This window comes from Lagopus leucura, unplaced genomic scaffold (genome assembly GCF_019238085.1).
Source record: "Lagopus leucura isolate 7727_CA_CO unplaced genomic scaffold, USGS_WTPT01 Super-Scaffold_73, whole genome shotgun sequence".
Taxonomy (NCBI): domain Eukaryota; kingdom Metazoa; phylum Chordata; class Aves; order Galliformes; family Phasianidae; genus Lagopus; species Lagopus leucura.
Genome location: NW_024962252.1, coordinates 50,960,045 through 50,986,870, shown reverse-complemented (window position 1 = coordinate 50,986,870; position 26,826 = coordinate 50,960,045). Strand labels below are relative to the sequence as shown.

Genomic DNA, 26,826 nt, shown 5'->3' with positions numbered 1-26,826 from the left:
TCCGGATGAATGAATTTCAAAATTAGAAACTTGTTTCTGATCCAATTACATGCATTTAGATTCTTGAGAATGTACAACATATGCCTCACTTCTCCTTTTGTGCATTGCTTCTTTAATAAAAATAAGAAAACAAATACAAAACTATTGAATTAGAAATAAATAACAATAAAATAAATAAATAATCTGTGTCTGTTTCACCAAGTATGGCTGCTCAACGTAAATAATAAAAAATATTTTCTTCAGTAAGAAAACTGTGATAGGTTTGACCAAGTTTTGCTTGAGAATTTGGTAGGTTTCAAAATGCTTTCAGTCTTGTTTTACTATTTGTCTCCATCTTAACTAATATGTCTCTAGATATTGATGTGATGTTATTAATACATCTACTACAGGTTTCTATGTTCAAAACACGCATCACATCTAATTATGTAATATTAGACAGCTCCAGCAGTCAAATATCAAGAAAACTCTATTTTTTACTGAAAGAGAAATTCTGAAAATAGACTTGTGACTTCTTGTTCCCCAAATCAGAATCAGCAAATTGTTCAGCTTGAATATATTAGAAGAACAAGACTTTCTTATTCTCAAACAGAACTTGCTTCTTGTGAAGGAACTTACTTTATTTTCTGCAATGGTTCTGCAGTCATCAGCATTATTTGGAAACAACATCTAAAACACTTGCTACTTAATGGAAACTGCAGAGTTTTACAATTGACTGGCTTTGTAATTTCTGAAACCAAACCAAGGCAATCAACCAAAGGAAACTTCTTTCATAAATCTGTTATTTACATATAAAGTAGACAGGAAAAAGGTATTTTGTTAGCTCTGGAGGCACAGTTTAAGGAGGTTTTAAAAGATTAGGAAGTATAATGACAGGTGTACAGTGTTCCTTGAAATGAGACAGGAAGTGAGTACGAGACAGAACTTCATGTCATCATCCTCCTATAAAAGCAAATGGACAAATTGTTCTCTTAATAATGACTATACGCTAAAATTTATAACCAGTGACTGTACCTTTACTTGACCTTTAACACATTGTACTGCATTAATTGCCTTAACTATTCATGCAATTATAGCTGATTCCCAGTTTGCTTTCATTCTCCTTTTGCCTGAGATGATCTTAAAATATTTTCCTGAAATATAAAATTCTGCTTTTATTTTGTATTCAACAAAGCACTGGAGTTCAAGTAAGTCAACATATGTCATCATCCCAAAACTTAAAATCCTTACTTTGAAACTTTTCAGCTAGGAGTTCTAGTAAAACTCATCCTCAGAAGACACCAGTGGCAGCAATGCTGCCAGTATAGTTTGTCATTACAGTTTCACTAATTCGCAAGGAAAGCCTATTTCAAGGCCATGGTTAAAAAGCGTTTGCTCTTATTTTGAGCTGGATTTTGTTTACCCATTTTATCTGTTGTTGCACCCAAAATACAAACTAATAGTGATACAAAAGTATCTGATTAATTATGATCTGTCAACAGCATTTAATATCTACGCAGAATATCTGATCTCTTCTGAGATTCCACAGTTTGACTGCAGGTTTGCTACCGTTAAAACTTTAAAAACCTCAGAGACTGAATTCTTTAAGATATTAAGCCCCGGGCCTTCCAGCTGGCATCCTTATTGATAACTAAAGTAAAACAGGCTTAATAAAGAGAGCAAACAATAATCTACCTCTAATATTGAACACTCAACTCTGAAGTGCCATGAGTGCTTACAGTTCCCACTGCTTTCACATTACTTACTTTTGATTATGCTTTTTAATCACCATTACTTAAAATACTCAAAATCTGGAAGTTGGTGATAAAGTAATCTTTAAGTTGGCATTTCAGTCAGCAAAGGTGCAAGCCCAAAGAAGCAAATATACCAACATGCCTCTGAAAAAGAGGGAGGGGTATTCTGCATCTTAAACATGGATTTACTTTGCAGACAGTAACAAGTTAGAAACAAACAGCTGAAGAGCAGTATGTTTTCACCCACGATTAGAGGGTTGTGATTGTGCAGAGGTAACAGTAAACTTAGGAGGCAGAATGCAATGGGACAATCTCAGTATTATGACATAGAATAATATCCAAGTAATTTGCCATGGGTAAAAGTCTATTAAAATGCTGTGGAATATAAAACATCTGCCAATTGCTATGGCACAGACTACTGCCACTACGGTATATTACCAGTAAGACCTTTCGCAACGTGCTAAGTAGAGCACTAGGTATTAAGCTTACCTCATATGGTAAATAGAACAAAGCAGCATTCTTCAGGCTCTGCTCTCTTCTCTTACTCTTCTCACATACGTTGTGTAGCCAAAACTATTAAGCTGCGAACTGTAAACTTGGGTTCATAAACGAACCTATTTATGACTTTTATCTCAGCTCTTGTATGACTTATCTTAATCATTATTTCTCTGTATTGAAAATTCACTTCATGGGTTAATGAAGCATATCAGTAAAGTGTTCAAAAGCAATCTGAGGAGCCTGTTGTGAATAGTGTCTGTCTCCCAAACTTGCACCCTATCATTGTGTCAGGAACAAAGTTATGACAAACTCTGCTCACTGTTGTCCACTCACATGTTCTAGATACCTTTTTTTAAAACAAAACTAGATAGCTTCAAAAAATATCTAGATAGTTTTGAAGAACGTATTTAAACATATATACATTTACTGTTTAGGTATTGTATATACAAATAACGTGTCATTTATCAAACACCTTATTCTTTTTTTTTACTTTGAGATTCTATGTTTACCAGAAGCTTTACTGCTTTCATGGTCCTTTATAAGACCGTCTAGTTTTACACTTCATCCAAGCACTTAAAATTCCAAGCAACGTTCTCAATTGCTCGCGGTGGAATTTGGATCAAACGCTCTAGACTCATACATGAAAAACTGTAGTTGATTGTAAAAGAACCTTATGACCCAACTGGTGGCCATACATAGTTCTTGAAATGTAAATAAATTACCTACTTAACAATCTAAATACACAGAATTTAACAGAAATAAAGAGTGCTTAAGGTGTTTGTCAGGCAACAGACTGGAGAAAGCTCTTCATATTACTTCACTAATCTTTGGTGTTAATTTTGAGTCATTATTCAAGGTATACAGAGCAAAGACAAAGCCAGCACAAACAAGAAGTAATCTCTCAAATTATCCCAGTAGTGTTTCTCTATACCTCTACTATCAGTCTGAATGCAGAAAATAACAAATATTTCCAAAGGAAAAAAGGAAAACAAATGCAAATCCCAGTTCAGGCAATATGTTATCTTCACAAATGTAGGGCCAGGAAAGGCAAAAAGTGGCCTAAATACACGTAACTCTTATTTTGTGAGTCCTATCTGTAACTCAAATCATGAAAGGAAAGCTAACAGCGTGGAAGATACCCTAAGGCATTCCATGGCACCACTTTGCTTGCTATATGAACATAGTATTTTACTCACATGGCAGTGAAACAGAAAATGGCAGGCAGAGATTAGGAAGAAGCATATTAATCCTGCCATGCAGATCTCCTAAAACATAGCATGCTTAGCAGGCTGGTTAAGTATTCCTTGCCATGCCATGGCATGATTTTTTTAGCAGGCATATTTCACTCATGCAAGCAAGAGAAGAATGAGTCATGAACAATTTAATAACAGCTCTGCAGAAGTTAATCCAACACCATCTCTGTGGCAAAACTAAGCAAGACAAGCTGTCAGTATTAAGGAACAAGGAGGGAGAGTACAAAACAATCATTAAGAAACACAGAGTAAAAGAGGATAAAGTCTGTATAAACAGGAAGTAAGGGAAGTCTTGCATTTCACCCTGATTGCAGCGTATAATTGTCATGGATAATACAAATTAAAACAACTCCTTTTAAACTGCTTACATACACAACACAGCAGTCGTTGTATTCTGCATACTGTCACATGTACCTAGATCCAATTTGCCACAGTCCTGTGAGAGTGTCATCTCTTCAATGAAAATCAGAGACTAAGCTGTGAACAGTCACATACTCTCAAGGCAGAATGTTAAGACAAATCATCTGAAGTTTATTTTGGTTTTTGACAGATAACTTTAGTTAGGCCTAGGTTTTTTCTCAAGAGTTCAGCCAATAAAACTTTATTTTTTCTTTCTTCTGGATTTTCTTAATATGTACTCTCAGTAACTCAAATGAAACACAATAAAATGAGCTCTGTAAGTTACGGAAAATATTCCCTCTTATTCTAAGTACTGTAATTGACTCTAGTACTAAGATCTGCAAAACAGCTGCTTTCCAAGAGTTAAGGAATTATCTTGTCTAATTTCTTAAAAGAGAAGGGGTATCCCAGATCTCACTGCACTTATTAAATTAAATATTTTAACTTATTTTAATAGCTGTAAGGCTGACACTAGCACCAATCATTGCAAATTTTTTTTTTCAGTGGAAGTTACATACAGGTTTGAGGAAAAACACAGGGAAGTCAAGTCTTTGGTGTACAACACTGTAGCTCGCTGCGTGCACAGAAACTGGGAAAATTTTTAGTATCTGTAGATACTAAATCTAATATGAATGTAATACCTGGTTGACCCATCCAGACACATTAATATAGTGTAGCAAAAAAACAAATGGAAAATTTAAAAAGTGTCTGTTGCTAAACAGATATCACAATAAGTAGCATAGGAATAATTGAGTAGAAAACCATACTTCTATAAAAAGTGAAAAAATAAGAAACCTTCTTTGAAACAAAAATTTGTGAAATAATTTCAGATAAACTACTTCAAGTCAATCAAAACTTGCCTTTAAAACTTTTAGACAAGTCTTTTTAAAACAATAAGGTTAATTCAATGACTCAAATATTTACTTGGAATTTTCAAGACAGTATTTTTATCCATCATTAAAACAGCATGGAGATCTTCAAAAGCTGTCTGGACATGGGCCTGGACAGCCCGCTCTGTGCATTCCTGATTAAGCTGGGCTTCGGATCAGATAACTCCCAGAAGTCCCTTCCAATCTCAGCCATTCTGTGATCCTGTGATTTCATTATTTGAGCTAGAAGTTTTATCCTGTTACATTTCTTCAGAAGTAATAAATGTGAAAATCAGACAAAATAATTTCTGTTAGCAGGCATTGAGCCAAGCTACCAAAAAAATATGAAACCTAGTCTTTTAGCAATTCACACTATTTCACACTAGGTTTGTATAAACTTTCCATTACAGAATTCACTGTAAGGAATGATAAAAAGAGACAACAGAATAGAAAACAAGCTTGCATTTTGTAAACACAATGAAGATCTTAAACTAGTATCTGATCACCAAAAAGTGAACTTCGTGAGGCAAGAGCAAATTATGCATACATTTCAGTTTCAACAAAAAACCAACATATTTTTAATAAAAACAATCAAATTTAATAACAGCTCAGTTCCTGATCCAAACAGTTTTCCTGAAATTGTGATATTTTCTTTCTTCTTTTAAGTTCTCTTAAGCATTATTGTGCAGTACACTCTGTGGAAAGACAGATGCTCTGGAAAGCCTTCAGATGCTCTATATAGCTTTGCTGGGATTCTTATTGCTGAAAGGATTTCTCCATCAAGGCAGTTCCCATCGCTTTCTGCATTCAATCTCAAGAACAGCCACAACAGGTTTTGACAGTATACTGTACTAAAGCAATTATAGCATTTTATAGCTTGTGATAATTGAATAAATATGTTCAAGCCGCAATAACTACAAAAATGAAAATTATCGTAGTAGCATTAGTGGTAACCACTTACATATTTTTTTACTAATATCTGGATCAGTAATGAAAATTGCAGAACACTGTCTGATTGTCTAAGATTGAAATGAGCCAAACGCTTTCTTTCCCAGGTAAGTTACTGAATAGACCCTTACAGGTACCCACTCATCTTCATGTTACGCCATATAAACAAAAAGGTTAATGGTCTGATCTAAACGATCATGGAATTGTGACTACATCTTCCACTATAAAATCACATGCTGCACTGTGGCACTGGAAGAAATTGTGGCACGCTAAACACTTTTTTGACTCATTTGATAGATCTGCTTCAGTTTGAACTCCAGACTGAAACAAAACGAACTGCCAGCAGCAGTTTTAAGCAGCTTTTATTTACAGAAATAGCAGGAGAGTGTGTTTAGGCAATCAAGGAACTTATGGATTTAACACTAGGTATGACTTACAGACTTTCACCAGAATTGTCATCTTTAATTTATGACTAAGCAGACAACTGCATCTTTTTTATTTTTTTAGAACATCTTAGTAGTTCATGAGTTTTATCTCCAGATTTGATTCTACAAACAAAATAAATTCGAAATTATAATGGAGTCAGATTAGGAATGTTGCATCCTAGAAAGAATTTATAATACCGACTTTCCAAATAGAACACATCAATAAAATCAAATCACATCATGTTTATGTTCAAATCTTTTGAATGTTCTTCATCTTAAGAACAGTCTTAAATTTTCTGTCTGTGGAGAAGGGATTGTGTTGAAGCAGGGTTGATGAATATATATAGGTTAAATGCAGATGCAGTGAAGAGGTCTGGAAAGCCAAGCCTGCAGCATCTACTGCGTTTTATGAGATGTCACATCCTGATAAAAATGCTGTTATGTGACATAGTTGGAGAGTGTAATAACTGTGATGTTTCTTTTTTATTGTAACGTGGTGAAGGGATATAGAATAGAATGAGTACATTGTTCACCTTTGTTGGTATTGTAATGATCTGTTGATTTTGATGTGAGAAATTTTTTGTTGTTGATGTGAAGTCTGCGATAATTATGTGATGAATATTGGTAAATGTATATATTAATATACAAAAATATACAAATGAGTATTTTAATATATGTTGTGGTTTAATCCAGCTGGCAGTTCAGCACCACACAGCTTTTCATTTATTCCCTCTGCTCACAGCACAATCAGGTAGAAAATAAGTGAAAAAAGAAAGAAAGTAAAACTTGTGTGTTGAGATAAAAACTATTTATGAAGACAAAAAAGAAAATAAAAAAATAGCAATGGTAATAATTATATATATATGTAAACATATATAGAATCACAGAATCATAGAATCACCAATGTTGGAAAATACCGCCAAGATCATCCAGTTCAACAATCCGCTTATCATCAATATTTCCCATAAGATCTTGTCCTTAAGTACAATGTCTAAACATTTCAACACCTGCAGGGTCAGTGACTCCACCACCTCCCTCAGCAGCCTGTTCCAGAGCCTAACTACTCTTTGGAGAAGTAGTATTTATAATGTCCAATCTGAATCTCCCCTGGAGAGGCTTGAGGCCTCTGCCTCTAATCCTATCACTAGTTACAAAGAAGAAGAGACCCAACTCCCAGCCCATCACAACCTCCCTTCAGTTAGTTGTAGAGAGTGATAAGGTCTCCCCCACGCCTTCTCTTCTCCAGACTAAATAATCCCAGTTCTCTCAGCTGCTCCTTGTAAGATCTGTGCTCCAGACCTCTCACCAGCTTTGTTGCCCTTCTCTGAACACACATCAGGGCCTTGTCTTTCATGTAGTGACAGGCACAAAACTGAAGACAGTACATAAATATATATATATGTCATATGTATACATATGTATACACACACACATTATTTTGTAAATACAGTTATACATTTGCAAAACAAACTGTGTACACACCACACAATTGCTCACCACCAGCTACCCAATGTCCAACTAATGTCTGAGAAGCCAACTCTCCCAGTTTTATGAATGATGTCATCTAGTACGAAATTCCCGTATAGGTTTAGGTCAGCTGTCCTGATTCTGTCCCATTCCAGCTCCTCGTACCTGCCCAGCCCCTCACTAGTTCAGTGAACATCAGTAGAAGCTGAGAAAACTGAATTGGCCTTGGATCTGTACAGTGCTGCTCATCAACAGTGAAAACACTAATGTGTTATCAACATTGTTTTTTCTCCTAAAGCCAACAAATAGCATCATACCGGATGCTCTGAAGATAATCAACTCTCACAGAGTAAGCCAGGACAATATATTTAAAAGAAATCCCCACCTCCTTCAGAAAGTGCCACACATTCACTCCCCTTTCTTAAAGGCTGTGAAACCACCTTGATCTATTTGAAGCAGATATATGGCTGCGCTATTGCCTATAGCAGACTTCTACACAAAGCAACCTGTCTACTCTGCCCAAAGCTGGTGTTTCTCCCAGGACATTGTTGTCAAGAGAAACTGAAAATATTTCATTCCAAAATCTGTGACAGGAAATCACCTTGTTCTAGTTATACTCCACAACTCTTAATACAGAAGCCATATGGAATGTGTATTATTTCATAGCAGATGACAATGACAGTAAGATAACAATTGTCCCAGTGTACAAATTTTTTAACCTTGCAAAGCCCAAGTGATAGTAAACACTGTAGAGGACCAAGACACTGTTGGAAATAAGCATATTAGAAATAAATATGTTACAACATTCAAAAGTACATGATTTTCTTCCTTTTTGGCAGTAAAATACCATAATTTTAGAATAGAAATGTGATAAAATCACATCAGAAAAGATTTTGTCCAGGTATAAAGAAACTTCTTGCTCATGAGACCTTCCTTGCATGCAAGTGATCTCCTTAGTTTTAAAATAATTCTATGAAGAAAAATTCTAGCTATAAATCATACCCACGATCTTACATATATTTAGTATTGATGAAAAACGCCTTTTTTCTTTGTAATGGTGACAGCCTCAAAGAATTTCAAAGTCTAACAGCTTAAATACATTAAACAATTTGTGTACTCTTGTTCACACTAGATTTTCCTATACTTACATATTCTTTAAACCATTTTTGTTATTCCCTGTAAATGCAATACTTTCTATTTCATCTAAAAGTTACAAGCCTTCCTGTCCTGAGAAAACAATCACTTTCCAGGAAGTTATAGTATCAGAAGTTTCTTGGCTTTTGGATTTACTAAAAGAACAGAAGTAGCATAACAGTATTATTTTCCACTTAGAACTGATTTCTGCACAGTCTATCAAACAGAAAGATATATAGAGCTAGTTGATCTCTGAAATGGTCATCAATAAGAAATAGCCTATTCTACTTATCTGACCATATCTATGTCCATACAAGGTTATGCAGAAAGTGCTTCATCCATTTGGATAGCAATTAGACTCATGACCACCAGATCTGCACTGCGCAGAGGTGACAGGCTTGTCTCTACACTTGCGTGACAGCATGTAACAATGTGGTGAATTGCAGATGATTTTAGTTCCTTCTGCATTCCAGTTTATTCCTGTCTCTTCTGCATTTCAAAAAAAAGAACAAGAAAAAAAGGCAGAAATTCAAGCATTCTTTTTGCAGTGACACTTGTGCTCTGAGGGAGTTTTATATAAAAAAACATACAATATATATGTTTTATATAAAAAACATACAATTCCTTCTTCAAAATGATTAAAGCATGGTCTATCCATTCACTATAATTGAAAAGGTTCTTCAACTAACATTAACAGTTATGATCTACAAGAGTGGTTCTAGTATAAAGTCATAATGAGGAACTACCACTCAAGTGAGCTGCTCAAACCTTTTGTTACAGTTTAATAATACTAGAAGTACCACTCAGTCTTTTCCACTGGTTGTCAACGTGAACAAATACCATGTTATTTTTGAGACAGTTCAACCAGCCATTCAACCTAAAGATCTGTTAATAGCATTAATATCTGTAAAGGTTGCTAGTAATGGGTGGTCAGGTAAAGTTGGCTAACTCCAACCTTATTTTTCTCCCTGGCCACATTAGTGCCTCAGTCACAACAAAGGATCTGTGAGATAAGACACATTAGAATTAGTGAATACCTGGATAAGTGAAATGTGTTTTGGAGAGTCAAATGTTTCTTTACAGTGACATTCTGTCTTACAAGCCTCTTGGAGTCCTCTAGAGTTGCACTACTTGCGTAAATGTGACAGTTTACTTAGATATCCAGAATGTTTTCAGCAAAAACTCTTGCCAAAGACTTTAAAGGAAGCTAAGCAGTCATTACATAATTTGGAAAGTTCTAGCATGGATAAATAATTGGTTAAAAGGTAGAGCGTAGGAGTAAACGGGAATCTGTAAAAAAGCAAGAAAATAACCTGCGGAGTTCCACAATGGTATTTGCCTGGTTCCCCCTCAGTTAACATATCTAGAAAGCAGTAAATGAGCACGAAGTTTGTTGATGATAGAATGCTATTCAAGATAGTATATTCCCTAAAGGTGAACTGTAAAGAAGTGCAGAAATAAGTCATTTATAAAAATGGAGTGACTAGGCAATAAATCAACAAATATAATTCTGTCTAGTTAACTGTAGACAGAGTCCTGAGTGCACTAAAAGCCTTTAACTGGCTTTTGGTTCTTGCTGGAGCTATGCTGTATGTGCATCTGTCTCTGGTTCAGCCTCCAGCCTGATGACTCCCTGGGTGGACCCTGCACCCAGTTCATCACCTCATCCTGTCTTTTCATCCTGCTCAGACACTGTGGGACTGTGCCTGGTCAGCGAGTGGCGTGCTTGCTCTGAGATCACCTAGATCATTCCCTCTCTTAGAATACTTTACTCCTGCCATTCCTACCTAGCTGATAATCCAGGGCATGTGGGAGTGCCCCAGCCTTTGCTTAAATCAAGACCTTGAGCCACATGTGAAGGGTATATGGGCAGAAGTCCCAAGTGGAGATGGTCAAGGCAAATGAGGGAGTAGTCAAATACTCTTCAAGCTTGGAAAGAGATAGATGGTGGAAATCTGATAAAAGTCTACAAAAAGTCTGTGGATTATAGCAAAAAAAGGACAGGGGGAATATCTACTCACTGTCTTCCATTAGACGGGGGCCAACAAATAAAGCCAGGTTCAAAATAAGCAAAAAAAAGTGGTTATTTGTGCAGCAGGAAATGAACGCATGGCCCTCCCTGCCTCAAGATGACTATAGATGTGAGGGTTCAAAAGAAGACTGGGCCATTAGTTGGCAGAAATCCATCTCTGGCTACTAAACAATCCTCAGTGATATTTTCATTCCTGAAATGAAGAGTCAGGGGAAAGGTGAGTTTTGGGAGGAAGCAATATGAACATAAGTTATTGTAATTCTTATATTCCAAGTGCCCATCTATGACTACTGTGAGATTCTTTGACTAAACCCGTAGCAGATATACTTTTGTTCCAAGGGCAGACAGGGATCAGGACAAAGTCCATAGTTATAAAACATTTAAATTATTTGATTACTTGTAATTCAAAGACTGAAAGTTATTAAACACGTAATTTCTGAAAGACTCTTTTGTCCTATCATTAGCTATGTGTCTGAAGTAGAAAAAAACCACACCTCAGCTTTAAAGGAAATCCTTTTTCAAATTTAATACTTTATGAATTTTAAAATCCTTGTTCTTTTTAAGAATGTTGGCACGTAACACACTAAGGAAGCAAGAGGACAATTGGCACTGCATGCGTGTTGCAGTCTTTCATGTAGCAGATCTTCACATCAAAGATATCCTACTCTTGACTAAATTTTGTCTTTTTTTTTGCTAAAAAAGGAGACATATTTCTACAAAGCTTTGGACACCTTGCCATTATTTAGTTTACACAAATATTTTATGCATTTCGAAAAGCCCTGTGTTCTAGCAAAAAATGTCACCTTCATTCAAGCCTTGTTCTGCATATGATTTACTTAAACAGACTCCAACACTTCCCAAGTGCTCCTTTACATACTAGTGCTGGAGAAACAGAATCCTTAACATTTCTTCTCTAGGTGGATATTTTCTTATTTTTCTTTTGCCAATTGTAACACTGAGTTCTCTGTTCCAAAGGCAGTGTTGCAGGTGGGTTTTCTTTTTTGGGGGGGGCTTGGTCATTTTTTTGTTTGTTTTTCTTTTTTTTCCTCACAAGAGGACAAATCAATCATCAATAAGCTAAGAACAGCTATATGTTTAAGAATTACCATAGTTTTGGACAACAAAAAGCCAACAAATTACCTGTGCACAATACTGGAATATTGCCCGAGAACAAATACTGGAGAAGATGGGCAAAGGATACATGCCAAATGTAAAACAAGAAAGTTGTTTTGAAGTTGAACTTGAAGTTATGGATGTGAGAAAAAAAAAAGAAAAAAGAAAAAAAACATTCACTTGTGATAGTTACATGTAAGAAGCACTAGAATAAAAATACTATGTTCCTTTTTTCATTATGAAATAGTATGTTCTGGTATTAGATAAGTCATAGAGAATCAGACTGCTATTGTTATAGTTTCTAGGTCATGCAAAGGTTGCAATAAATAATGAAATTAAAAGGAAAATTCTACAGAGGATTAAATTGCCTTACAGTGAAGAGGCATAATTATTCCAATCACTGTCAATTTCAGCTTCCTCAAACTGTCTTGGAGATGTGGTGGAAAACATCCTGATTAAGTGAGAAGACATGAATGAATGTGACAAGAAAAATGAGCAAAAATTTTGTTAAGAGAGAAAGGCTCTCTATGTGTTAAATAAAATTTCTAAGTAAGCATCTCTAACAATGATTCTCTCTCTCTCTGTATATATGCACTGACATTAGAAACCACTCCCAGGAACATGCAGGCACTATTAGGATTGCAAAATCAAGGACACTGAAGTTAGGAAATGCCAGAGTTAACCTTTGTTTGGCCTTTGTACGTAGATAATTAAAAAAAAAAAACAACTTCAATTACATAATCACACACTACTGTTTTTGCAGGACCTCATTCAGTGCACAGGAAGAACAAATCTCCTGCAGTAAGCAACTTTCCAGAAAGCCTGCTTTACCTTCATTCTTCAATGTATGACCCTCAGCCTTGCAGCAATTCAAATCTTCTCCTAAGACAGAATTTCCTCACAAGCTCTTCTGTGTTCATTAGTGAAACATTTGAATGTCAAAGAGTCATTCATTAAAGGTTTATAATCTGACTGTGAAGAAAGAAGCATTCTAATCTTCTTTTTATAGAAAAGGAATTGAGGAATATCAAGATCAGAATTGTCCTCTGATGTTAGGTGTATAATTTCAGACACACAGGACCTAATATATTCACTATTTGTAGCCTTATATAGATGTTAATATTGTTAACATAGTGCCTATTCACTTCAGCTGAAATTATAAGAGTAAATTCTTCTTCACGCAGCTTCAGATTAGGCTGAGAAAGTGAAACACATGAAAAAAAACATGGAGACAATTTGCTCAGCAATCCCCAGCAGGCAAAACTCAGAGAGCATTTAGTCTTCTAGGACATAATTCAACCAATTTAGCCAAGAGATCTTGTAATCCAGTGCCTCATTACATATTCCAGCTCTGGGTATATATTAAGTAAAAGCCTTACAAAGTATATTGTTTCCTTCCTTCTAGCAAGTCTGCTCTATAGAAAGATGGAGGCCAATGACAAAAAGCAGGTAAGTTTGTAACTAAAACCTATATCATCATGGTGGATATGAAAATTGAAAACTGCAGAGATAAGTGCAATTGTTCGATACTGTTATTTCCAGATTATTGAATTGCTGTCTTTCCAACTTTAGTATTTTCCTATTACTATTTTATTCATAAGATTTTGTTCTCTTATTTAAAATAAACTGAACTTTGAAAAAAGTTATTCTGTGACAATCACAGGAAAATTACACCACTGGTTTATGCCTTTATTTCCAGCACACAGATAACTGACATTTCAGATGTATTAAGAGTTGTGGATTTTAGATTATCATCCTCTATATTGGTTTGCCATCTGAATCCCAGTATTTTCCTCACCTCCACATGTGATAGGAAATGATTAGAAAGCTAAAAAATCTTCTGTCAGAGTTGGTAGGAAAGAAAAGATGCACTATTTCATGGCAACAGACAAATAAGAGATATTTAATAGCATGTGAAATTTCAGAAATAAAGCTACTGACTACATAGCTAGAAAATATAAATTACAGATAAATGGAAAAAAAAAAAATCAAGAAAAATGAACAGCTGAAATTTTCTAGATTTCCGCATGCAGTTAAGAATCTGGCTATTCTCCCAAATCTCCCATATTTCTGACAATTACAAGTTTTATCACAATGAAGAAGAAAACAGTCATTCAGATACATACAGATACATCTTTTCCATGGGATAATGGGATCAAAGTATCCCATACTAAAGAGCATAATTAACATCAAGTGTGCACAAAGGCACTATGCCATTGGACTAGACTTATAAATCTGTCAGCATTCAACAGAAGTACAGGAGATTCACCTGCACAATCCAAATATACTCATATGTGTTTCCATATGGATGTTTACCCTTAAGCAGTTCCAGAAGGTTCGCTCAACAGTTTGCTATATTAAAGATTAAGATGCATAATGACATGTGCTATTTTATAGGCCTTTTTTAATTAGTCTTGGTTATGGAAATGTTTTCATCATACGTGTGATTAATATTGATTAACATCAATATTAACTTTTAACTAGCATAAAGAACAAGCCAAGCATCATTATTTATGACAGTACGCAAGAACAGGGTAATGACCAATTGTACATTCAAGTGTATCTCCAGGATCCTCTGACAATGCTAAATCCTATTAGTAAATTTATGGAACATCATGCTACATGGAGAAAATAATGCAATAACAAAAGCACTATGTTTTAACGTTTATAACTTTAAGGGGACAATCCTCATGAAGTGTCATTAAAATTTCAAAAAAACAGAAAGTGAATTGTTAATCTTACTGAAAACTCTACATGTACATATACACTATAACTTCAAGAAAATTTCATGTGTAAACGTATTTACTAGATCAATGTTCACACCGGGCATACTGGCCCATGCCTTCAGCATATTTCATTACTGTTGACAAATTGGCAAGTGTGCCCAACAGTGGTATCTAATGGCACAGATTAACTCCTTGCACTTCAGGTAATTGTTGTTTGAATACATAAACTACTGTAGATGTAAAGTCTGTTTACATACCATGAAAATCAAATCAAGTTTTGCTATTATCAGTGTTTGTATACATACCTCTATGTTCCAATGCTGTACATTTATGAGCACTTATGTTAAAGGAATAATGAAGATCATTCATGAGGATTGTTAAGAGAGCATGATTAAAAAACTGAGCTGCAAACATGAAGACAACTAAACTACAACAAACTATAAAGAAAAAATTACAAGTATCCCAAATGAGCTTCTCAGCAGAACAAAAAACTCCCTTTTATTTTCACCAGCTTTTATTAAGTAATTAATGTTTGTGATACAAAGTTAACGTTTTGGTGATCACATTCTAGTCAGACCTTTCTTGCTTTTAAAAAATGCTTGTTTTCCATCCTGCCATCTCTTTTTAACATTCCTTATGATTAATTCTACAATGGAAAGCTAATACAAATCTAATGTGAAGCAGTGTGTATTGCTAAAAGATTAGGTTTTAATGTTTTTGTAGCTTGCCTTGATCCCTGCTAACAGCATACGTTTCATCAGATTTTCATATATATAATATATAAAAACAGTAGCTGATTAAGATAAGCATTGCAGACCTCACCCTAAGGATTAAAACTAGTCAAGCTGGACTGTCTTCTCTCTAGAAACATACACAAAATATAGTATAAACATTATGAAATCTTAAAATATCTTTCACGCCACTTTAATTGAAAATCATTTAAAGAGAAAAATGAAAGCCTTCTTCTATATGTTAGGATTAAACCACAGATTATAGATAGATAGATATTAACAACTGTAGGCATCTGGATTCTTACGATTTTTTTTAACTGTTTCTACCAATTACAGATCACCAATAGGATGCAATTAAGCTAGCTGAAAAGAGGGTGATAAAGCAAAAACAATGTCTTCTCCTTAACTAAGTTTCTGAGATTGCTGAGAATGCTCATTTCCCAGTGAACTGGAAATCTGAGGTGCTCAAAACTCCAACAGATTGTGAAGTCCTTTATAAAGCCAGAACACTGTTGAAAGAGGAAGATTCTCAGTATCAGTTGGAATGTGCTTTAGTGCTTTTAGGAGATCTTTTACTCTTCAGGGCTTTTTTTTTTTTGCTGGAGTTCAAGTTAGTTCTTAAGTACCAAGTTGGGATTCACATGACACGGGGATTACACAGACAAAAAGCGCAATACAAAACTCTCTTGCCTTTCAAGCATTACTGGGTGAGATCATAGTAATGTGAAGACAAAACCCACAAGTTACAACACATAATTGCTGCCAAGTGTACACAGCAACTCCTCTTTCATTCTTCAAACCTTTTTCATTTTACACTCTGAATAGCAGTGCTGTAGCAACCTTCAAGTTAAATCTTTTAAAGACATGAGATAGTACTTTGGCTTCTGATATAACAACAGTTTGGCCAAGATATCAGCTTCCAAACAGTTTCTTTAATGAGGGATTTTCAAAAGCATTCAACAGCAGGATATCTCAGCTCCTATTTATAAAACTTGCTTTAACTTTGGTGGGACCAAATAAAACCCAGTATTATGCACACTTAAAATGGAGGGACCTTCAGACTACATATAGCTGAACATTTATTGAAGTGTTTAATTATATCTTATTCCAAAACAAGTGCAAAACAATATTTCAAAACTACATCTGCCTCAATTTCAGCATTCTGAGAATATGAAAAAGTCAATGGCATGCTTACTATTAATTTATTTTCAATCTTGTTATAAGTAGGAAAATTATTTTTCATTAACTTTTATGAAAAAGCTTTTTATCTAAGAAGAATATTATATTAAAAATTAGAAAATACGATGAATTTTTGAAACTAATGTAATTTTATTCCTTCAAATTCAGAATATTTATGACACCAGAAAACTGATTAAGATAAGTGCTTTTAGAAACCGTATTTTTATAATAAACCGGACTAACATCTGATCCATTCTGTTTGTATGATGTGTTATTCAGAAAATATCTGTGCAGACAAATACAAGAATATATGCATATTTTTTTTCTCCCCAGATGTTGAGTTCAGCTATAATCCAATTGCCAGTCACTCAACAGTGTCATGTTATCAAGTAATACAGATCAACCTCAGATACTTTTATAGACAGCAACAGGCAAAGGAAACAGCAAGAACAAGAGCTGCCTAAAAGAGAATATGTCTTGTCATGAACATCAACACTATCAACAACCAGATGGTGGTGAAGGTGGTGTGGAAAGAAACCTCCAAAACAAAAGAAACTGGCTAAGCCAGTTTCCGGGTTACTTTTGCTTTACTAATGAGTAGCAAGGGATTTAGACATCACACGTATGATATTTCCCACATGAAAAAATTTGAACAGCTTTTATTAGAGGAAGCATATACATATACACTGAGATTTGCCTTTTTAATCCTCAGCACACCCTTCTGTTTCCATGTGCCAGCAGAGAGAAATGTGTTATTATATCACAGAATCATTTGAGTTGAAACAGTCCCTTGAATGTCACCTAGTCCAACACCTCTGCAATGAACAGTTCACTTTCACTGAAACCCTTCTAAGAACATGGGAGGCTTAAATGCACTTTGTCTGTAGCATAGTTAAATAATCAATTTAACAAAGTAGCAATTCTCTGTGCACTGAGACAGATGGAGGGAAGACCCAGCTGTTGGTATTGCTGCTATACAGTATCTTTCCCTGTTCAAGAGACAGGATTTTAGCAGAAGCATGCCCATTCCAAAATAGGATCAAAATAGTGAACAAAACAACATAGAAAGAATAAACAACCAAAATATGACAGGTCAAAGAAAACAAAAAGCCAATGTTTTATAAACTAGTTACACAATAAACTGTGACTAGAATAGTTGGTTCATACAGCAAATCCGATGAAACAGGTTTGCATAATGAAGGGTTGAATTTCACCATTTTTTTTAATTTATGCTTCTTTTAAAAATTATTATCAAACTATTTTTTAAAACGCACAAATTCTTAACCTGTACAAATGATGCTTTTGTTCAACACCAGTATTATGGCTTTTGTTGTTGTTGTTGTCTGTATACTATAGATACGATTTCTTGAAATACAACAATTCTTTAAACTACATTTAAAACCCATGACAAGTTGGATACAATCTGAGGGACTTCATATTGAAAACATTGGATAGACTGATATACACATGCAGCACACAACCTCCTGGTTATTTTAGCTTCCAGTACAAAAGACACATTATTGGTGTTCCTTTGTGTACATTTAATGACTCAGCTGGCAAGCTGATTTCAGAATTCCTAGCATGCTTCCTGTTTCTTTACAGTGACATATGATATATCACTAACATACTTTGGAACTGGAAAATATTTAAACAGAAATAGAAGGAGAAGTAGTAAAATATTTAAAATTTAAAGCTGCTTCTCAGCATTTCCTGTAAATTCAAGATGAGGAGAAACAAACACACTTCCCATTGCTCCTCACACAGCAAAACAAAAATCACTGAGGACCGCGTCATTTGCACAGATGCCTCTATGATAACTTCAACCATGAGGTCTTTTTCTCCACCTAAGAAGTAAGTTCTGATGAAAAAATGACTTCAGCTTCATAGTATGGATTTGTCACTGCACAGTTCTTCATTAGATGAACTGCAAGAAGCCAGAGCATGCATCTGAACAAAACAAACTCTGTTCGCAGAAGGGAGTTGCAGTTTTCTGTCTGACACCCATTAAGAAGCATATTCATGAGGGACAAAGCTGGAGCTGGAAAAGCTCTGATTGCATCTTAGCTTTTCAAAAATTAGGTTAACTATGTGACAATCTGTTTATGGTTCTACCCTATGTTTTGCTAGATCTAACTCTTGCAGATTTTTGGCATTAAAAAGCCATCATTTTACAATGTTGTGGGAGACAGCTGAAGTACTTCAGGGGTATTCTTAAGAATGGGAACTAGCTTCCTGTCACTCTTAACTGCCCAAAATATTTTTCCAACAAATGCTTTTTCAGTTTAGAAGAGGTTTCAAAAAATGTTCTCTGAAACAAGACATGCAATAATAATAAGATATGAAATATCTTACATCTTAACTGATAAAGCTGTATTTTTGCAACTGTGGTGGCCTCTGTTGTCAGAAGTGACGATTTGCTACACCAGAATTTGGACAAACTACTGAATAACTTAAGAGATGTTCAGAAGCTACAGAAGTAGAAATTCACTAACTGGAGAGCATGCTTGAGGGAGGGAAATCTGGAAGAAATTTTGTTAATTGTTCTCAAAGTAATGAACTGAAAACAGTCAGCATACTGCTTAATCTGATGTTGTCCAGTAGGACAGACAATAGGGTAAAAGCAACAAAATGAAAGATGAGGAAACAAAAGACATAAGAATAACAAGTTCAAAGGGGTATCAAAAATGTATGACTAGAGTTATGCTTAAAGTGGGAAGTGAACAAAAGAACAATAAAATTAGTGTAAATGACACCTGGGGTCCTGCCTATGTAAGCAGAACAGAATCTTTGCACTACGCATTTCATTTCCCTGTACTGCAGGAAGGGTTGGAGCTTTGACAACCGTTTACAGCAACTAAGCACACCAATGAGGACCGAATCCAGATAAAACAAGAGGTGTTTCCAGAAGCCATAATTTCCCCTGAATTAGGTGCCTCTATTACCATATTTAGGACAGAAAAAGTAGTTACAGTTCAATGTGCCACAGTAATTTCTCTGATGTAACATCCTTATTGTACTAGTACTTTATTCCATTTTGTAGAAGATATTTCACAGAATCACAGAATTGTAGGGGTTGGAAGGGACCTCTAGAGATTGAGTCTAATCCCCCTGCCAAAGCAGGTTCCCTACACCAGGTCGCACAGGTAGGCGTCCAGGCGGGTCTTGAATATCTCCAGAGAAGGAGACTCCACCACCTCCCTGGGCAGCCTGTTCCAGTGCTCCATCACCCTCACCATGAAGAAGTTCTTGCGCACATCTGTGCAGAACTTCCTATGCTGCACTTTCTGGCCAGTTCCCCACACCTTTGATATTTATAGACCTGGATCAGGTCCCCTCTCAGTCATCTTTTCTCAAAGCTAACCAAACCCAGTTCACTTAGCCATTCTTCATAGGGGAGATGCTCCAGGCCCTTCACCATCTTTGTGTCCCTCCATGAGACTCTTTCCAAGAGATCCCCGTTTTTTTTGTACTGGGGGCCCAGAACTGGACCCAGTATTCCAAATGAGGCCACCAGGGCAGAGTAGAGGGGGAGGATCACCTCCCTTAATCTGCTGGCCACGCTCTTTTTAATGCACCCCAGGATGCCATTGGCCCTCTTGGCCACAAGGGCACACTGCTGGCTCATGGCCAACCTGTCGTCCACCAGGACACCCAGGTCCCTCTCCGCAGAGCTCCTCTCCAGCAGGTCACCTCCCAGTCTGTACCAGTGCATGCAATTATTCCTCCCCAGATGCAAGACTCTATACTTAATTTTGTTAAACCTCATCTGGTTTCTTATTGCCCAGCTCTCCAGCCTGTCCAGGTCTCGCTGAATGGCAGCACAGCCTTCAGGCGTGTCAGCCAATCCTCCCAACTTCGTATCATCAGCAAACTTGCTGAGGGTGGCCATTATCCCCTCATCACGGTCATTGATGAAGACGTTGAACAAGACTGGACCCAGCACCGACCCCTGAGGCACACCATAGTTGCAGCCTATAGCTGAAATAATTATTTTGCCTCATGAGATTTTTCTCTTCCACAGTGAGTGAGAAGTCAGAAAATGCATGCATTAATTTTTTAATCAGAAATATTTCTATATGCCATCTAAACAAGGAATACATTTTCTGGATGAGTTTTCTAAGTAAAAATACTTATTCCTTTGTAGCCAGAATTGCAGCATTTTTTCAAATTCCTGTAAAATCAAAGTCATGTCTTTTTCTTCATTGTAATAATACCTGTGTAAACTGTAATTGGGAAGTATACCTATCTCAGACATCTCAGTGCTATGGTTGTAAAGAAAAGGCAGATGATAATATTTCTGTTATCAGATAATGATATGTGGGGCCTTGATCCAGTGAACATTTACATGCTACACTTCATGCAAATCATTTAATCAACCACATTAAGTAAGCAAATCCAAGATTGTAGCAAAATAACCACAGATTTTACAATATGCATGCAAAACTTGTAAGATCAGCACTTCTTGTTGACAAACGCTGACTGACAGGAGTAATCATTTCTGAGAGGTCTGCTGACATATAAAATCAACCAGTTTAATCACACTGTATTAACTATAATACTTATTAAGTTGCATAACTTCTGGATATATATGTCATCGGGAATATATATATTGGGATATATATTTTACTGGAAAAAGCATTCTATTCTTAACAAAATCTCCACTTCATCATGCAATATTTCTCATATTAGCAATCAAAAAGAGAAAAATGACATTTTCCAAAACTTCAGTCTTTTAATTTTGTTCAAAAATGTTCATGAATTTTATTGAGAACAGCAGACAAATGCTATAAGGAATGAATGTCTTTACATAATAACCTCTAACAGATGCAGCCCTTTGTAAAGTACTGTCCAGTTCATCATGAGTCACTTTAGAGTCTGTTGCTGTATGTATACCACTGAGTTAGACTCTTTCTCAACCACTGTCACATATAATGTTGAAAAATTTGTCTATGTTTTTGACATTTAACAGCAAAAAGAAGAAAATAAGGCAAAATGCATCATGAATAGATTCTAAAAATCTAAGGGTATAAAGATGTGACCTTCAGTGAAAGGTATATTCTTTCTTTAATGTTCTATTCTTCAGAGAAAAAGTTTCTACTAAAGAATGTACCTAACAAAGGAGTACAGAGAATCCAGGCAGCGAGGACCTAATCAGCTTTGAATTTCTGTCATGTTTCACCATATTCCATTTAGTTTTGGCTTACAGTTGTGTAGCAGGTGAGGAAAATCACCGTGCTTTTAAAGGGATGCCTATGGTTAATGCAAAAAAGGACTAAACGCTTCAGGGAAAAAGAATTATCAACATCATCAAAAAAATCAGAACTCAAAGAGTAAAAGAGTTAATGAGAGGCAGCTTCCTGTGAAATTCATTCCAACAGTAATTTACTTCTGCATTAAATAAGCTGTCAACTAAGGAAAATAAAAGAAAGGCAACTAGACGTTTTTTCTCTGCAAGACTTATATAAACAGAATAACACATCCCTCAAGACACCAGGAATGTAAATATTAAACAAGGCATAAATAATTACTTTTGATTTGTTTTCCTTAAACTAGGTTAAAATTCAAAAGAAAACTGATAGGGAATGGGGACAGAACAGAAACACTTTGCAGCAATTCACTAAATATCCAATTTTCCCTGATAACTGCATGTGACATATAGATGCCTGGGCAAGGAAAGAAACTGACAGACTGAATAATTCAGAATTTTTCCTGAGTTTTTCATAATATTAACAAAGGCAAATTTCCACTCCTTTATTCACTACAAAGCTCTTGGTCTCATTTGCCATTTGCAGGAATATAAACGCACTTATTCCCACCCTTGACATATCACTAGAGAAAAATGTGTCTGTGACAATGCTGGAAAGGTATTCCCTGCCTGCATACCATATGCCAGAGTCACACTGGATGACTGGGCTAAGGTCTTGGTGAGAGAGAGAGAGATAAGTGAATGCACTGGCAATTATTTCATCACTTGCCCAGCAATAGGAACTTTGGTCCTTGTTTGGAGAAGGCAGACTCAGTGCTATGGTGAGAAAACATGCTTCCTGCCCAATGCAGTTCCAGATAAAATCCATTTCCATAGATGACTGCTAGCACTGTTGGCATAAGCGATGCTATCAATCAATCTCCCTCCCCCATCTCTCAGTTGGCTCTTGAATCCACAGAATCTCTAAGAAATCATCCCAGGATTGTGAGCGGTCTCAGCTTTCTGCAGGCCCATTTAAGGACCACAACATTAGGGTTGATCCCATACTGCGGACAGATATCAGCCATGTGGGAGAAGACCCTGCTTTCAGATTTACTCTCATCTCATCCATCTTTTCTTGATGAATTAAGAAGAGCTAATTTCCCCCCTCCCCAACTCCCCCCCCCTTTCAAGCCACCACTAAAAAATGACATGAAGATTTTAGGACCTGTGGTGGAATTAAAACTAACTCTTCAGTGAGGCCCTGAGGATTGATTAAAAACACCACATTTTACTGATGGATGAACAACAGGACAAGTGCTCACTGACACAAGCTACAGTCATAATAATGCTGTGATAACAGCAATATGGGCAGAATGCAGAAACTGTGTAAGAACTGTAGGTATATTTATACCATTGCAGGTGCACTTAACTTGTGAAGTTATACATATCCAAGGCAACCAATTATTACTTTCTGTACTGAATTGCTGCTTCTTTGTTTCAGATAAAAAATGACATTCAGGTGAAAACGCAAACACTAATACTATATTTTAAGCACAGCAAAACCCCTGTCATAATCTGACATATGGAATTTCCACTGAATCTTCTCATTTCCCCAAATTTGAAACAAAATAGAACTCTCCAGGGTAAAGACAAAAGGAAGGAATACAGAAATTGGGGAAGTTTGGAAATGATCTAACTTATTTCTCAGTCCCTAAAGGAAGAGCACTGAGATTTTAATCATGTCTGGCAGGCATTAACATATGCTTTCAAGGACTGAAATTCCACATTCTGCCTTGGCAATCTATTCCACTGCTGTCTCTACTCTTTGATAAGATTTCCTCCCCTCATTTATCTCGCTGTAATTTAAACCAGTGTTTTTTGCCCTTTCAGCTGTCTAAAAAGATCACTCTCCCTTCCCATTGCAGCTATCTCTTCAAATATTTGAACTTAGATGTTACAACTTCTGCTTACTTTAGACCAAAAATTCTTAGTTCCTTCTGTCTGCGCCTGTTCCATTTTACAGAACTGAGTTCACTCTTTTTGCTCCCTTTTGAGCTCTGTGAAATCATCAAAATATACATACAAACAAATAGATTAGGAATGTCTGAATCTCAGACAAAAAGGGTTTTAATTACTTCTCTTTAAAACATCACCATTGTTATACCTCAGCTTCTTTTCAGCGCTTTCACTGGAAGATAGACAAAGTTTTGACAAGGGAGGCAAGAGATACACTTAATCTTACAGACAGAGGAACAAGCAGAGCTAAGTGATTCAGTCACAGTAGCCACTCACTGCTACCACAGACAGGAACAGAAACCTGTGAAGCTGCTTACTAATCTCATCTGTATCTTCAACCCACATAACAACACGCAGCCTGCAGCCAATACGCCAAAGTACTTCAAGCGGCTGACATTTTATTTTTATCTTTTTTTATATTAATTACTATTTGTTTCTGTGTAAAGTGTCAGAATCCATCCATCAGTTCCTCAAAGGTATCAGATCTATGGTTCGGGATTATACTCCATTGCCTTACACCACTGATCAGTTTGTAGCTGAATAGTCTTTCCACTCCTACTCTAAGTTTCTTGCTGTGTGATCCTTCTCTTAAGCTTTGTTTCTGAAAGTGAGCCAAGTCCTGCAGATCTTCAAAAGTTAAACCATAAAATTATTGCTTTTGCATTTTTTCCATGTCACGGCATGACTGATATTCTTTTCCTTATGAATAGCCTCATAAATAATCCATAAAATCCGTATTTGATCATCTTAATCCCCCACTTGTGTGTAACCTCCTTTAGGCAAAGCTTAATAAGCCCCAGTTGCTTTCTAAGCTTACAACTCACTAGCTAAGCTGGGTGAACATCAGGTTTTACAATATTTTTTCAGTAAATTCAGTAAAGCTCAAGGTACCAGGGAAATTATAGACACTGTATGAACACACAGCCAAAAAGAAACATTTTAAGGACACAAAATAGAATACTTTCCTGTCTTATTTGCCTTGTTCTATTTAAAAGAACAGATGAAAAGGACACATTTTTGCAACTGTGTTTTTATAACCTATGCTTTCACATTAACAAAAAGAAAAAAGAAGAAACGTGAAACCAAAGGGTCTGCAAGCAAGTACTGCCAAATGGCAAGTTGCTGGAGAGGTGAATGTCTCCTTTTCATTTCAGTCGAGTATTAACAGCAAACTATCTATGATCTCTTTCACTGTTGAACAGCAAACACATTTGTCTATTGAACCTGTGGATGTCTAGTGTTCCCAGCATACTGGCTGGGGCCTTTTTGCTCACAGAATTTATTCTTGCTGTACTGTCTGCACTTTTTATAACCATATTCTTATCAAGAAGAATTAGCAAAGACTAAAGGTCTTTGAGCCTTAATGTGCCAGTCACCAGGCAGTAGCCCTCAGCTGTAGATTACAGCAGTTTTTGCTGACTTATTTTATGATGAGGAAGGCAGCTGCAGGATTGCAGGGACACAGAGGCCATCAGCCAGCTGATGACAGTCAGATCCTAAATGTACATTCCTGGCTACACAGTTTAATAGAAATGGAAAACACATATTAAAGTGATGAAAAGCTGGAAACTGCTACTGCACAGCCACTAGATTCAAACATCAAAAAGCCCTGTACATATTATTTAGAGAAAAAACAGAGTCAAAGAAGCTAGAAATTCTTTCTATATATAACATCCTTTTTCCAATAGCTAGTTTGTAACAGCAAAACTACCCATCAGATATGGAATTAGCTGAGCCATACAAGCTGCTCCAAAACTTTCGTCTGCTCCAGAATAAACTGCAGTCTTTTTTTCCAGTAAAGCAGCTGGAGCTCCTAAAATATTTTGCACTCTAGTGGTTAGGAAAATACATTTAGTAAATGAAATCTCTTGTTCGTATGTTTAAAGAAATACTCACAATGTGCTATGTTACTCTGTGCCTAAAATGATGTTACATTTAAACTGACTGCTCAGTATATACAGCTTGCTGAGAAGTTTCTATAATTTGATTCATAAAAGAATTTAAAGATAGTAAGTGTATTGCAGCTGTTTTACACAGTCACAACAAATTCAAGAGGGAGGTAGGTATCAATAAGGTAAAAGAAAAAAAAGAGAAAAAAAGAATAAAAATGTAAGAATTCAAAGAAAAATAACAACAAATAATAAAAGCAAAAAGATACAGAAATAACAACAAAATTAAACAGTAGCAGTAAATCCTATCAAAGCACAGCTAATGATTATAACACACCACTTTCATCAAAATGTTATGCTGTACATGATTCAGTCATGCATAAGCATAATCCTTAGTCGTCAGACTTTGGCGCCTGGACCATTTATTTAAGCAAGAATATAATTTGCTAACTTACCTGCTTGCTGCATGCATATAATATACAGGATAAACAAGTAGAGACAGTGATGCAGCTTCCATTTCCAGTGACAGCACCACATTTCATTTATGTGAGACATCCTGTATGATAAAAAAAGACAAAAACAAAAAAGGAACAATTCAAGAAGTTTTTCAAGAAGACAAGAAAATAAGAACATGCTGTTCCTAATCAGTCTAGTAACCAGCATCAAGTTAAACTGAAAACTTGAAAAATTTGTTTGGCCCTAATATAGCTTGAAAACATACAGAAATATCCTTCCTAAAAAGGGTCAGAAATGTTGTTGCCTGGTTCATAAATGTTGCCTGCTTCATAATTTATGACAAGGGGGAAGGCTGGTCATCACTGGGCTCTGAGCTGACAGATAAAGTGATATTTCACAAAAAGAACCAAGCAAGCCTTATGGCTAGAGAGTGTTAAGATGGGCTTTGGTTTTCTGGAGATTGCAAAGTTTTATTTTACTACTTACATAATTTATGTATACAAATATTTATGCTGTTTAAATATATGTATACACACATACACACACATATTTGTTATTAACTATATAAAGATGAGGTGAGAGAATTTGCCTACGCTCTTGATCAACCCTTCCATATCTTTTAGTGCCAGCATTTTGATAGCTACAACGTCTTCTGCCAACAACTGAAACTTTTGCCAAAATCTAGGGGTGCTGTCCAACTCTGCTACCAGTGAAGTCAGTCATGTTTATTATTTAATAAAAACCTGCAATTAAATAAAAACCATTATTATTTA

At 35.9% G+C, this 26,826-nt stretch overlaps 1 protein-coding gene across 2 annotated transcripts in view; it reads right to left on the bottom strand.

Moving 5' to 3' along the window:
* The window catches only part of ADGRG6 (adhesion G protein-coupled receptor G6), a 111,249-nt gene that overhangs the window by 79,167 nt on the left and 5,256 nt on the right, over nucleotides 1-26,826 (bottom strand). For both annotated transcript variants that reach the window (XM_042884419.1, XM_042884411.1), the window contains exon 2: nucleotides 26,053-26,153. In XM_042884419.1, the coding sequence (XP_042740353.1) occupies nucleotides 26,053-26,153 (101 nt within the window). The remainder of the gene's footprint in view (nucleotides 1-26,052; nucleotides 26,154-26,826) is intronic.